The sequence below is a fragment of the Ctenocephalides felis genome, unplaced genomic scaffold (genome assembly GCF_003426905.1).
Source record: "Ctenocephalides felis isolate EL2017-DRISC unplaced genomic scaffold, ASM342690v1 CF-g0.4_SCAFFOLD_02346, whole genome shotgun sequence".
Taxonomy (NCBI): Eukaryota; Metazoa; Arthropoda; class Insecta; order Siphonaptera; family Pulicidae; genus Ctenocephalides; species Ctenocephalides felis.
This window is the reverse complement of record NW_020538500.1, coordinates 20,246-35,394: the sequence shown is the minus strand read 5'-3', so window position 1 is coordinate 35,394 and position 15,149 is coordinate 20,246. Positions and strand designations below refer to the sequence as shown.

The following is a 15,149-nucleotide window of genomic DNA, read 5'->3' as shown; positions in this document are numbered from 1 at the left end:
TATATTAATTACTGATGGTAGCCAGCCCAACCAGAGACTTTTTAAATCTGAACTATTGACTCCACCAACTGAAAAGTAAAAAGCAACAGACTGCTTCCATCGATCTTTAATTTGCTTCAACATAAAAACTACTGCATGATCTGCAAGTAAAAGCTTCCTGCCATTTGCCTGTTGTTCAAATCCTATTATATGATCCTTTTTCTGATCATATGATAAATCAGAAGATAAAGATTTCTCGTCGAACATTAATATACAATATTTGCTGCAAATGTCTTTTTTGCGAGAGATAGCAGCTTCTAGTGATTGTAAAAGCTTATCGTTAATTCCAACATGTAATGGGATAAGCGACAGTAAATTTCTTGAAAGTTTGAAGACTCGGCAATATAAATATTTGCCTCCAGGTCTTTGGCGATTTTTTATAAAATGTCAATGCGAGAATTTTATCTTCAAATGTGAATTTTCTTCCATTCGGCTTATTTTTGTATGTTCTCTCAATTGGCATTTTATGACTTGCCCTCCAATTTAACGTCGCTGGAATACAAGAGAATTTTTCAGCACATTTGATGCTCTGCTGAAATTTGTTCCGTAAATTTGTATTTTGTTTATTAATTCTTCGCACCTCCTGTATCAAAATTTTTGATGTGTCATACATTTTATGGACTCGGGGTGTCAAGGCATTGCTGCGTTTTTGTTTGATACTCTGCAATAGTTTGTTTTTAAAAATACAAGTAATTAATATTATTGTAATTTTCAAATGCATATACCATTGCGAGAAACTGGTGTAAATCTAATTGATGATTTTAGAAACATTCTTTGTCGCTTAGGGGTGCTCCAATTTATTTCGAATTAAATTTATTAAAATAAAAAAAATTACTCAAAAAAAATCTCACTGTGCATAATTACCTGTGACCGGAATCTCTCTTATATGACAACAACTCCCTTATGTCTTCCTTCATTTCATTAATTTCATATGATAATTTGGATAGAGGGTTGATGCTACTATCTAACTTGTCCTCTGCGACATATATATTAAGACGAATGAATTTTTTTATTGGAATTTAAAAGATTTTAATAAATAGTTTAAATATATAAATTGTAAATAATGTACCCGTCTCCATATTGGGACTCTCCTCTACTTTTCCATGTTCAATTTCACACACACACACACATATATATATATATATATATATATATATATATATATACTAGCCAGCCCGACAGACTTCGTCCTGTCAAAAAAAATTGTAATGTGGCTGTGTTTTGTGCCTACCTTTTTTCTATTTTTTGCAAAAAATTATCCTGAACAGAACCGTCACCCTGGTAATAATTCGGTGTGAATTAAAAATAATTAAATAAAACACTATAAGCACTTAAAAGTAAGTAATTTTAATAATGAAAATCATAATTCAAAAATCAGTTCAATTTACCTGGCGCATAGACAAACAAATCTGATGGTTTTCCAATACGGGAACAAACAACATACAATTTTCCACAAACACTTAATGATACCATAAACGCACTGGAAACGCATTGGGATGCATGGTGCGAGAACATCTTCTGCTTTATACTATCCTTTGAATATAGTTGGTCGATATTTCGCAACATTATAATTGCCGATCCAACCTTTAATAGAAGATTGTGAGGTGGCAATCCTAGCAAATCCAGCCAGTTTAAAAACTCCGGTGGATCGTCTTGGTTAGTTGCCGAATCAACTGATTCGCCTGTAATTTGTTCTTGAATTTTGAAATTTAATTAATTTACATCAATGTTTTTGGCTGCCAATATAGCTTGATTAATAGAAAGATATTTCTATGTTTATATAAATATATTCTAAATTAGATTATCAAAAACTACACAAAATGTCATGACATAGATCATTGTTTTTTTTACAAATTGCGTTGCCTACTCGATTAAAGAAGAAAAGGGCTGTTTTTAGGGTTTTCCCGGCAATTATTCGTTTTTTTCTCGCCGTAACAACCATCCTTGGACTTCAACGAACATTTTAAAAAAAGAATTGGCCAAATTGGTCCAGGCGTTGTTGAGTTATGCGCTTACCAACACATTTTGCGATCCATTTTTATATATAAGATATATATATATACAGGGCCGGTCCTGCCTTGCATGCGATGCATGCAAAAAATGCGGGCGCACGCCTTAGGGGGCGCCAAAACGAGTTTCGGAAATTAAATTTATAATATAATACTTATATTTTTGTATATAAAATCTAGAATTATTTATTTAAAATCTAGAATACTTAATAAATTATAATATATAATTTAACTTAACTAGGGATACGGAGACACAAAAAGTATATTTATTTTGCAATGTGATATGCAATGTGACAAACCTGCGAAAAATTAAATTAATTGTTGGGCATTATTGACGAAAAATTGCGAGCTGATTTAGTTGAATCGGAACTTGTTAAAAAATATAAACAAATTATAAAAAATGGGGAGTCAGTGCTTAGAAAATGACTTGTTTATTCCGAGAAATTGAATTGTAACTTTTGGTTTTGTTGCAAATGTTTCGCACCTGTTGAACTTTGAATGTTGAAGACATCGGTGGAACAAATATGAAAAATGGAAGCAAAATTTACTTTGGAACGAAAATTTTAAGGCTTGTTTTATATCTAGTGGTGTCCACACTCTAAATTTAATAATTATTAACTATACAGAAATGATATATATCAAATATAATAAGTTTTTTTTTCAATGTTGTTCAAGAAATGTGCAATTTCTCTGCATTTTTTTACTGATTTTTGAACAATACTTCTAAAATACGTTAAAAATTTAACTTTAAAACAACAAGCTGATACTCTGAATATGACGGCTCTTACGATATCAATAAGGAGAAGTTTACGACGCAATTTTGGATATTGTGAATAATGAAAAATTAAATTAAATCAAAATTTAAAAAATCCAACATGAAATACGAGTATTATTTTTGCGAAAGAAATGCTAGTTTTTTTTAAATATTCATATTGCACATACGTTAAAAATAATTGAAAATTACAAAATATTTGACTACAATCAACCCCCGAATCGCCTCGATTTTCTAAATAAATTTAAAATCAATATATTTTATACGTTTTTAGATTATATCTAATTTTTTGTGCACTAAATCCAGAATTAAAAATTAATTTATTTATTTCACTTAATATTTTTGTTAAATTAAAGTTATAGAATTTAAGAAATGCATTTCAGATATCAAGATCTTTATATCAAAATAATAAATACTATTTCTGCAATGCATTTCTTAAATTCTATAACTTTAATCTAACAAAAATATTAATTCTTTTGCTATGGTAGTCGAACTTACATCCTTAACCAATTTATTACAAATTGAATATTACTAAAATATGAAATTACGACAGGGATTGTTTTATTTATTGATATCGATAATAATAAATAAATTGAAAATCAATATATTTTATACCCTTCTAGATTATATCTAATTTTTCGAGTACTGAATCCAGAATAATTAAAAATTAATTTTTAAAAAATATGTGTATATTTATATAATTTTAATGATAAACTGTTAAAATCAATAGGGGGGGGGCGCTAGAAAAAAATTTGCATTCGGGCGCTAAGGACGCCAGGAGCGGCCCTGTATATATATATATATATATATATATATATATATATATCACTTCTGCAATAAATATTAACATGAATGTTTTGTTGAATGATATGATATAATATACCTTTCTCTATATTGGGGCTATCCTCTATTTGTTCGTTTTTCTCCTGTTCACCATCAACACAGGATGTGAACTCTGCCCTCCCTTCATACACTTTTATTAGTTTATAATTTGAAGATGTAGCTACACATCTCTTCGTGACAATTTTTGTATTTCACAGTATCAGGAAGGGGCTTACACCACTTAATCATTTTATGAACCTTCAATGGAGAATTATCTATTGGCCATAAATAGTTTGTTTTCTGGGCATTGAGAGCCCACGAACAAAGTATATGTCCACATTTATTCTCCTTATCGTAAATTATAACATCCTATGTAGGCTGCGTGTTTGGCGCGAACAATTTCATTATTTGTCCAAAATTCTACTGAAGATAAGTGAGACAATACTCTGATGACAAATTTTTTAATGGAAATCTTATCAAGGTAATACTTGCAATTAAAGTATTACCAGGTTGTAGTACTAGTGGTGCACCATGTAGAGAACTCAAAATCCAAAACATATCAATAGAATACTAGAATTGTAGAAGGAAACATCAAGTTATACATCTTGGATTTAAAGAATATGCAAATATTCTTATTTTCAAATTTTTTATTTCTATTTGGTAGAGTTTTGCATGCCAATCCACTACATAAAAAGCATAGATCGTGTTTTAGTAAATCTAGAAAATTGTTAGAATGTGACATTTTTTTAATTATATTTTAAATCGTCCGAATGATATTGAGCTGTTTAGTTACGTGTGCTACTATGTTACATATAATTTTATTTGCTCATGGGTTTCTTATTAAGCGAAAATAAATCTAAAAAAAAACAAACGCGTTAGTAAATCAGTATGTAATGTATTGTAAATTTGTCGGTAGTTTTCTAGATTGTGATTTTTTTCGAAATCAATCAATGTTGTGATAATAAAACTAAATAATGTGTGATTTAGTCTTTGAATATGTAAAATTAGCTAAAATATATAGCAGTCATGAAGAAACTTTATTTGTTGAATGCTAACAAAACAAATTTGGAAATAAAATAAATAATTCAGAAAAGAAAATAAAATTAATAATAAAGAAAATAATAGGAAATGTTAAGATAATAGATTATGGTAAAGGAGTATTATAAATGGAATGAAACATTATTTCGTACATAAAACGAGAGATAATGGCCTATTTGAAGTAAAAGCACTGTTATTGAGGTTCAACAATAACTAACGATAATATAATAACGAAATTGCGAATCTATTGGAACCAGAACAACTAAGTATTTTTGGAAGTGAAACAAAATAGTGAGCAATATGATTTATATTTACTATAATGACTCATTTATTTCAATATGACAGACGATATGAATATTTGAAGGGAGCATAGGTTTGCTTCTACGTAAAATAACATGAGCATATAACATGTCATGGAAGGAATTAACTTTGATTGAGACAAATGCATAACACGATTATTTAGTGTATAATACACGGTATATCATATACAATTTTGATTTCGATAGTGTCAGTAATTATGATTTATTTATATTACAATTTTCTTGGTCTATTTGTTGAAAAATCACACATGACAATGAAAAAGGAAGTTTGATTTATAATGATCATTGTGATGGCAATGATTTGATGGCTTTATTGTGCCAAACTATTTGAAACATCCAAATAGAAGTTAGTTCCAATCCAGCCAAAGACATTCATGTCTTTACGATTGTGAAGTACTCAAAGTAGTTTTCAACCAAATAGAAGAAACCGCCCTGGATTTACATTATTAATCAAATATCAAATTTGAAGCGGATGCAAAGTATGAATACTTCATACTTTATACTTCAACATTTTTTTTAATTTAATTTTGGATCTATTTGGCTATTAGATTAATTTTCTTCGAGGATCAATACCGAATGCTAATAAAATGATATCTATAATTCAGTCACAGAAGGAATTTTACACATTTAATAATTTTGAGATATTTAGAAAATGTGCCATCACAATAAATAGTATTAGCTTGAAGATTCTTCATCGCCATGCATAATTAATCAGAAACAGTTTTAATTTGTACGGATTTCTTAATCATGGATCAAATGGTATAACTGACCTTAGTTTAGTCAAAGAAGGAAGTGACATCACAATAAATAATATTCGCTCAAAGGTTCAAATCAAGAGGATTGCTTTAATTTGTACGCAAATCGTAACCATGTATAAAATGCTATAATCCATTGGCAAACGAAGATATTTCAATACTTATATAAATTATTCAAGGTCGTGAAGATTGATTTGTCCAATTCATTTGTGATTGTAAAATCTTGGCACCTTCGACTGACTTAACTGATCTCTGGTAAAAGTTCTCCCAATCTTTACCGAATCACTTATGTATCTACTAAGTTTGTTAAATTGATATAAAAAGATAAATTGAAACACTGGTATGCAGCCTGGATATTTAAGAAAATAATATAGAGTAAAATCGATTTGCACTCGAAATCGATATTAAAATTTGTATTGATATTTGCAAATATTAAGAAATTCTTGAAGAGAATAATTATTTTTAATGCAATAGGCTACATTTAACTAATTTTAAATATTCAACGATCAACACAGTAACTTGTAGGATAAACTGGTAAGATATAATAAAATTTTCTTTGTTTTTCACTAAACTTACAATTGGAAAACTACAAACGCTTGAATACATTTCTAACAATACATTAAATGTGATAACTTTAAAATGAATGTACGCAAATCGTAACCATGTATAAAATGCTATAATCCATTGGCAAACGAAGATATTTCAATACTTATATAAATTATTCAAGGTCGTGAAGAATATTAAAGCTATACATATTTAATTTAAGATTTATTTTTGAACATACAAGAGACTGCGTATTTTATAATTGGTTTAAGTTTTTATTCCTTTACTAGAAACGAAAATACTTCATTTGTATTTTTTAGTTCCATATACGTTTCAATGTTTGTTATGCTCAAATTTTCGATCCATATTTCATCTAAGTATGCTTTTTCATGTCGTTGCTTGTACCATGTAAACTCAAGTTGAATATTTTATTTTTTATATATACGATTTTTAAATTTCGGAAAAAGGAATGTCTTCCACATGTGCACCACTTTTTTTTCAATTTCATTCGAATTTTTGGATAAAATTTTTTCTTTCATTTCACTATTGAATTCTTGGTTAAAAAATCGGAGTCTGTCATGCGCTCTAACAAGGTAACCATCAGGTTTACTCTTCTGGGATTTTCATGAAATTTCGCATGGTTGTAGGGTTGATGGTCAAACCGAACACCTTTAAATATTAGAGTCCTATGGGAAGCGGTTTAATTTAAAAAATTAAATAAAAATTGATTAAAACTGCTAAAAACGCGCTAAGCGCTATGTCTACGCGCGTTGCGCTTTGTATCAATGTGTCGAGATAGTCGAGTGGTTTGCGGCGCTTACTCTCAACTTTTTGTTCGAGGCCTAGGCTCACAGTCGCCAGTTCGAATCCCGCCAGAATATTTTTTTTTAAATTTATTTTTACATCTATATTTGGTTTAATATTATAATAAATATATTAATTTGTTACATGTACTACACAAATATCTGAAATTTATAAATAGTAGATATTTATGAAAGCATTCTGAAAATAAATACATTTGCATTGCATATTGATAAAATAAAATAAAACATTTTTTTTTATAAATGATATGTATTCAAACTAATATAATGTCAAACATAAATAAACTTCAGGGCTTACAATTTGCTAGATGATATTTATCATAAAAGCATGACAAACATAAAAATATATTGCAGTGCGCACACTTTAAAAATGCTGCTGTGTTACATAAGAGCAAATTGTAAGCTCTGAAGTTTGATTTTATATTATTATTTATTTATGTTTGATATTATATTAGTTTAAATACATAACGTTTATAAAAAAAATGTTTTATTTTATTTTATCAATATGCAATGCAAATGTATTTATTTTCAGAATGCTTTCATAAATATCTACTATTTATAAATTTCAGATATTTGTGTAGTACATGTAACAAATTAATAATATTTATTATAATATTAAACCAAATATAGAGGTAAAAATAAATTAAAAAAAAATATTCTGGCGGGATTCGAACTGGCGACTGTGAGCCTAGGCCTCGAACATAGATAAACAAGTATAAATAGATGGCAAACTGGACCGCTTTTCGATTATTTTAATTTTAATTTGCCGCTCCTGCTACAGAGGCGCGACGAGTGTAGCATGAAAATTTACCCCTAGGTTCAATTCTAGATAAACCCAAATGCCTCGAACAAAAAGTTGAGAGTAAGCGCCGCAAACCACTCGGCTATCTCGACACATTGATACAAAGCGCAACGCGCGTAGACATAGCGCTTAGCGCGTTTTTAGCAGTTTTAATCAATTTTTATTTAATTTTTTTAATTAAACCGCTTCCCATAGGACTCTAATATTTAAAGGTGTTCGGTTTGACCATCAACCCTACAACCATGCGAAGTTTCATGAAAATCCCAGAAGAGTAAACCTGATGGTTACCTTGTAAGTCTCACTATTATATCTTGTATCTTGAAACCTCGTGGATTTAAGGATCTAGAAAAATGGAAGGCGACAGAGTTTAGATTTTTCATGCTATATGCAGTCCTAAAAACTTGCCCAGAACGCTATATAAAAATTTTCTTAACTTTCATGCTGCTATGAAAATTGTATTGCGATCCTTGCAACTACAGAAAATTAACTAAAGTTGTGTTTTTTTTTTGATAAATTAGTCGCGGGCCTGCCAGTGTTTATTTGGCACAGTTTTTACATTTACCTCAAGAACGATTGTTAACAGTTGCAAAAAGTAGACTGAAAACGTTATCGAACTAATATCAAACACAACATTATTACTTTATATTTATAGTTATTTATTAATATTCATCACTAATTCAATTATTAATAAGATAAATGTGAAAAATGTGCCAAATAAACACTGGCAGACCCGCGATTAATTTATTAAAAAAAACACTACTTTCACTAGGTCGACCCAATATCAAACACAACATTATTACTTTATATTCATAGTTATTTATTAATATTCATCACTTATTCAGTTATTAATAAGATAAATGTAAAAACTGTGCCAAATAAACACTGGCAAGCCCGCGACTAATTTATCAAAAAAAAAAAACACAACTTTCAGTATGTCGATCGTTTGGGTATTCTTCGAGAGAACCTCTAATTACTTTTTTTCAACTTTTCAATACAATAATTAATGAATATTCACTTTTTTCAACTTTTTAATACAATAATTGATAAATTTTTGCAATGATTTGCACTATTTCAACATATCTTCGAACATATTTTGACACTGCAGATTATGTCGGTTGGTATCCATGTACTATGACATATGTAAAAATACTTGATTGTAGACTAAGGATTTTTATGTCAAACAAAGATAATGCGAAATAAATAAAATTTAATTGAATAAATTATTATATTGTAATCATTTTCATAAAAAAATTAGGTTTTAAATGTTGGCCACGCCTTCGCCGATAGGCCACGCCCACGAAACTGTCAAATACCTGGGCCTGCCAGTTGTGAGTCTGTCAATTATATACACGTAATTCTTGATACATAAGCAAACTAGTGCACTCGAATATATGTTTGCATATTACAATTGAATGTTTCAGCGACGTACAATTTATCATTCTTTAAAACACTGAGATAATATTGTTTTCGAAATTAATGTGGATGTTTCGAAGAGCCATTTCTATTTTGTTATCATGCCAGCCTTCGTATAAGGCGCTCCGACGGAACTGATGTTACCGGTATACATATTTTTTTTCGGTTTCTCTAGTGAAACGCATTCTTTTCAACATTTAAAATATTGCTTTGTCCAGCGGTCTGCAGCATTTGCGTCCTAAAAGCATGCTCTTTAATTTATTGATATTGATAACTTTCTATAAACATAGTTCAAAAATGACTCTCACATAGTATTGCACGAATTATTAATTTGGTGTTGAAAGCGATTGTATGCTTTTGAGTATTTTGAACTTTTGGATTAAATGCCCTTTTCCAGCTTCTTGATACATGCCATGAACAAAGTAAATGGTTGTTTGTCGAAGTCATGACAGATGACCATGCATTATAATACGCAGGTGCATCATCAGACATACAAGTTAAGGTGGCAATTTTTTTTTTTACTTTACTACTATTGAACTTCAAATTTTCTCAAAAAATAATTTAAATACAGTTTTGTCTTGCCGATTGGTAAAACAAAATGCTACGGGATAACCTACCCCAAACTCACCAATCACAAGAAGAGTATGCAGGTTAAATCAATAAGAATTTGCTTCATGAGATCTATCTATGCATGTTTTATCATGTCTATATTCATTTAAAATAGTAGCCTGCACTATAGTCATTATGACCATAAAAAGATCATCTTCTTCTAGTACATCATGTTCTACGTTTTATTATTATTATCTATATGGGTAGGGTATGGTAGCACTGCTTTGCACTTTATATTTCGAACATCTTTCTTGGTAAGTATTGAGCCCTCAATGGTAAAATTTCTTCATATGCTGCATTTTGAATACTGATGATAATTTTATTATCCGAAACTCCTGCTATAACTTAATAATGGTGGCGTATTTTCGAAATTTATTCTATAAATTGGGAACAATTTCCCTCATATCTTTCCATGATTCTATGGTGTTGCTTCCTATAGGCGTGACTGGTTTTTTAGATATAAATCTATTTCATCTCGTCTTTTATTTCCTTTTTTTCTCTGACGCTATTTTTTATGTAACTGCCAAAAGTCGAAACTATCTGGCGTGGCATCAATATCTAAACTTGTAGTAGAACTGCTCAAACAAATTTGATTTCTCAATGCATTTATTGAATTTGAAGTAGCATAGGTGTTTTCTTTGCGATGTAGTGAAAAGAATCTATTGAAAAATTGATAAGAATAAATAATAATTAAGACACAATCACTATGAATCACTTACTTTCTATTCGTGTCAATCTTTCCATCAAAGCCTCTACATGCAAAGCCTCTGTCTGAGTGCCTTGATCAACAGTGTGTTGTTCTATAGTTATGGCCTGCTTCTTCCTTGCCATCTGCCGGTAATCTAAGATTGAATTAAATTTTGTGTCGGCTGCAAGAACATTAGTCAAATATATTCATTTTAATATGATACAAAGAATTTTATGAAAGTAACTATTTACAATAATCTTCCTTTTCCTGAATCTCATCTTCAAACACCCTTTTGGTCCTCTTAAGGTGACCCCTTCCTCGCGGCTCATCACTTTGAGAAGCTTCACTATGCCGTTGCTGCTCTTCTGGCTTTTTCATATGAAGCTAAGAATTCAAAGCAAATGAATATCACATTGGTATAATAAAAATGCTTCCTTTAAATTACTCAGTTTATTTTAAATGTTAATTGGTTCACGGTTCAGGAAGAAGAGAGTTATTTTACATAGCTTTAACATAAACATAAATATAACATGGCGGATACATAGTTTGAGTAGGGGAAGAGTATTGCCAACGTCACTAATAGTAATGGTGGGACATTTGAATTACAAATATATATAACATTACATTTGACATTACATAAGAAAAAATGTGACAAACAATTTTGTCAATGCTCCGGGGCGATGCCTGCATCCAGATTATAATAATTAACATAACAAAATATTTGAGTGGACCGTATAATATATAGATAGATAATATAACAATTACTGAAAACTGAAATGAAAACATTTTTTACCAGTTATGTTAATCTAAAATGAAAATGACAATATTAATCATATAGCAAACTATGCCTAATAAAACAAACCATAGTGCAACTGCAAAACTTAATACTAAATATATATACAAAGGAGATAATAGAAAATTATTAAGTAACAAAAAAAATGCAATTAATTACAAGGTAAAGGTACAATCTTTGTTATTGGACGTGTAATCCAGTAGGAGTTTTTACAATAACGACTCGTACCTTTTCATCACGTCCTGGTTTAGTTTCCAAAATTCGACCAGTAGGCCAATTCAAAGGCGGACTATTATCTTCCTTAATTAGTACTATGGAGTCAATTAAAATATTGGATCGAGCCTGAGACCATTTTGCCTCTTCTGCAAATTACTTAAATATTGTTTGGACCAAGATGTACAAAATTGGTTCCGGCTCCGCTGTGATTGCTTCACCTATTAAAAAATGACCTGGACTTATATATATGAAACATCTCAGTTATCATCCGTGAATGATAACAATGGTCTGGAGTTCTGAATTGCCTCGATCTGTGCCAATACAGTGAGGTATTCTTCGTACGTGAAGTAATGCGATCCTAACACCCTACGAATATGGTGTTTCATTTGTTTAATATCTCCCATAACCCTCCGGAGTGAGGTGCATAAGACGGAGTAAATTTCCATGTTATTCCTAACTGAGATGCAGCTGTTACCAAACCTTGTCTAGTCATATCCAATTTAAAATACCTATATAACTCCTTCAACTCGTTGTTGGCTCCTACGAAATTCTTCCCATTTGTCACTATGTATGATAGAACAACAACCCCTACGAAAAATGAACCGTCTCAACGCAGCTAAAAAGGCATCAGTTGAGAGGCTAGAAACTAATTCTATATGGATTGCCTTGGTCACCTTACATACAAATAACGAAATATAGGCCTTAACTCGAGGAGCCTTCCTTAAACGACTTGATCTCAACAATACTGGATCAGCAAAATCTACCTCAACTACCTTAAATGGGCGATGTTGAGTGATCCAATGCTGACAATCTGTTGGGAGACTACCCATCAGTTGACTAGCAGCAGCCTTAAAACGAGCACACTTACAACAATTATGAATAATTTGCTTTAAGGCGTTACGACCATTAATTGGCCAATAATTCGCCTGTTAGTGTAAGCTGCCCTTCTAATTCTTCTAATTTTGACGCGGTTTAACTCGACCAGTACTCGGTCACATTACCGGAGTTTTAGATTTTGATAATACTCCTCCAGGGTGTTTTGCGTATAATCTGGAAAACGCAAATTCTCTTCGGCATTACTAATCAGCATTGCCCGATTTCCTTTCTGTTGGTAATCTATTCTATCTATGCAAACGAACTTTAGTAATTTCAATTGCAACCAAGCATGCATTCGATTAAATTCTGAAACATCATCATCTAAATTATGATCTACCGGCATTATATCATCCGGGTTCATCAGGACTGGATAGTAAGGAACGTTTCTCCATCTACAGCCTGGAATTGGGTTTGACGCATAAAAGTTGCGTCTGATGTTTCGGATTGTTGCTCCATTGGTCAGACTAACAACCACCTCTCTTAAATTGTGGTATCTCACTTTTCCCGGCATTGGGATAATCTGATTCAACCTTACATTTCCCAGAACGGTTTGAGTCCCTGCATGCAACAGTCGCTCATGCTCTGACTTTAAAAATATACGAACAATTACGTGTTTTTTGTGTAAAATAATGGGGTGTTTCTGGTCAAAAGAGATGTTTGCATGTTCCAATCTCTCAATCCACCTACACGCAACACGCCATCAGCATCCCTAAATGGGTTTAACGATTTCAACTTCAGATTTGAGACCTTATCTGTCTCTAAATCTTCATCACTAGTTATAGAGAATGTTTCTAACTGGACCAAATAAAATATCCTACGTGTTGCAAACTGAATCTCAAATGCTGACAACGGATCACAAAGAGTTCTGCGCTTTTTCCTCCTTCTGAGACAATATGCGACAATCCTAACAAGCTTGCTAAACTTGGATATCCTATCTGCCAAAGACTTTAGAGTAATACCGATATCATCATCATCCTCAGTATTCGAAACAGCACAAAGTACCCGTCTTTCCGGCAAATTATCTATTGGTGGATCACAAAACCTATTTGGCCAATTTTCTCTGGTGCTACAAAGCCAAGATGGCCCGTGCAACCACAGATCACAGCTCAACAAATCATTAGCAATTCTAACACCTCTTGACACAATGTCTGCAGAGTTATCCTTGCTAGATACATGCTTCCACATAACTGCTGGAGTTAATTCTAAAATTTGCGACACTCTATTGGAAACAAACATTTTCAACTGTGAGGGTTCTGTACGCAGCCACGCAATAACAATACTAGAATCACTCCACAGAAATGATTCGTTAATCTTCACAACACCATTAGCCATAACATGCCTATATAATTTTGCCAATAACAACGCTGCTAACAATTCTAACCGAAGAAGTGTCACTTGTTTTAACGGAGCAACCTTAGATTTAGAACATATTAGATGGCAGGAAATACTACCATCTTCATTAGTCGCCCGTAAATAAATACAAGTTCCATAAACTAGTAATGAAGCGTCCGCAAAATCGTGACACTCTATGCATACAGGAATCTGCTTGAAAAGACAACGCGGAACACACAAATCTTCCAAACACGAAAGATGATGTCTGAAATCGTTCCAGCTATCCTGTAATTCATCTGGCAGGGCGTCTTCCCAATCTAAATTGCATTTCCATAATTCCTGCATTATCAATTTTGCTGTTATGGTAATCGGAGAAATGAGTCGTCCAATAGGATCATATATTTTAGCTATGGTAGAAAGCACAGATCTTTTAGTGTCTGCAGAAGTGATAAAAATATTGGAATAAGAGATTTTGAAAATATCATCAACTTGATTCCTTGATAAACCTAATGTTTTTACAGTATTATTTTGTTCAGAAAAGTCTGTGGCTGACAAATTTTGTTGTTCCTTAGGAACATTACCTAACAACGAAAGACTATTACTTGACTACTTGTGTAACTGAAAACAACTTAGCTTCAGCAGACTACAGACCTCCGATTTCAGCTGCCCTAGTTCCTGCTCTGACGATGCATCTGTAATTATGTCATCGACATAACAGTCCCTATCTAAAGTCTGCGAAGCTAGTGGATACTTGACAGAATTTTCTTCTGACAACATCTTTAGACAACGCATGGCCAAGTACGGTGCACATGAAGTGCCATATATAACTGTGTTCAACTTACAAATGTCAAGCCTTTTCTGAGGAGAATCTCTCCAAATAATTAATTGTGAATTAGCATCTGCATCCCTAACCTTAATTTGCCTATACATCTTAACAATGTCAGCGACAAAAACATACAAGTGACACCTGAAGCGAATCAAAATCGAAAACAAATCTTGTTGTAGTTTTGGACCTGTATGCATGACATTATTAAGCGACAAACCTGTGTAAGTTTTGCAAGAAGCATCAAAAACGACACGAATTTTATTAAAATTGCCATCCTTGAAAACCGAGTGATTATGTAAAAAATACTACATCAAAATCTTCTCCTGTAAGAGATGTAAGTTCGGCATGACCTAACTTTACATACTCAATAATAAAATTGGAGTAAGCTAAATTTAAGTCCTTATTTTTTACCAGCCTACGTTCCAAATTCAAAAAATGAGTTCTTGCCTGTGTGTAAGAATTTCTCAACTGATAC

The 15,149-nt window shown here is 31.7% G+C and overlaps 1 protein-coding gene across 1 annotated transcript; it reads right to left on the bottom strand.

Moving 5' to 3' along the window:
* Positions 1-13,122: 13,122 nt before the first annotated feature.
* On the bottom strand, positions 13,123-14,778 carry LOC113380722. Its single transcript, XM_026619856.1, has 2 exons — positions 14,478-14,778; positions 13,123-14,429 (listed from the first exon to the last, which is right to left on the bottom strand). The coding sequence occupies exons 1-2, from the start codon at positions 14,776-14,778 to the stop codon at positions 13,123-13,125; spliced, it is 1,608 nt and encodes a 535-aa protein (XP_026475641.1).
* Between the last annotated feature and the right edge of the window lie 371 nt (positions 14,779-15,149).

What these genes read in the sequence shown, in the direction of transcription:
- LOC113380722 (XM_026619856.1), bottom strand. Translation starts at nt 14,778, where the DNA reads ATGTATAGGCAAATTAAGGTTAGGGATGCAGATGCTAATTCACAATTA. An exon ending in CTGTAGTCTGCTGAAGCTAA is followed by an intron (nt 14,430 to 14,477) that starts GTTGTTTTCAGT and finishes TTTCGTTGTTAG; the next exon opens with GTAATGTTCCTAAGGAACAA.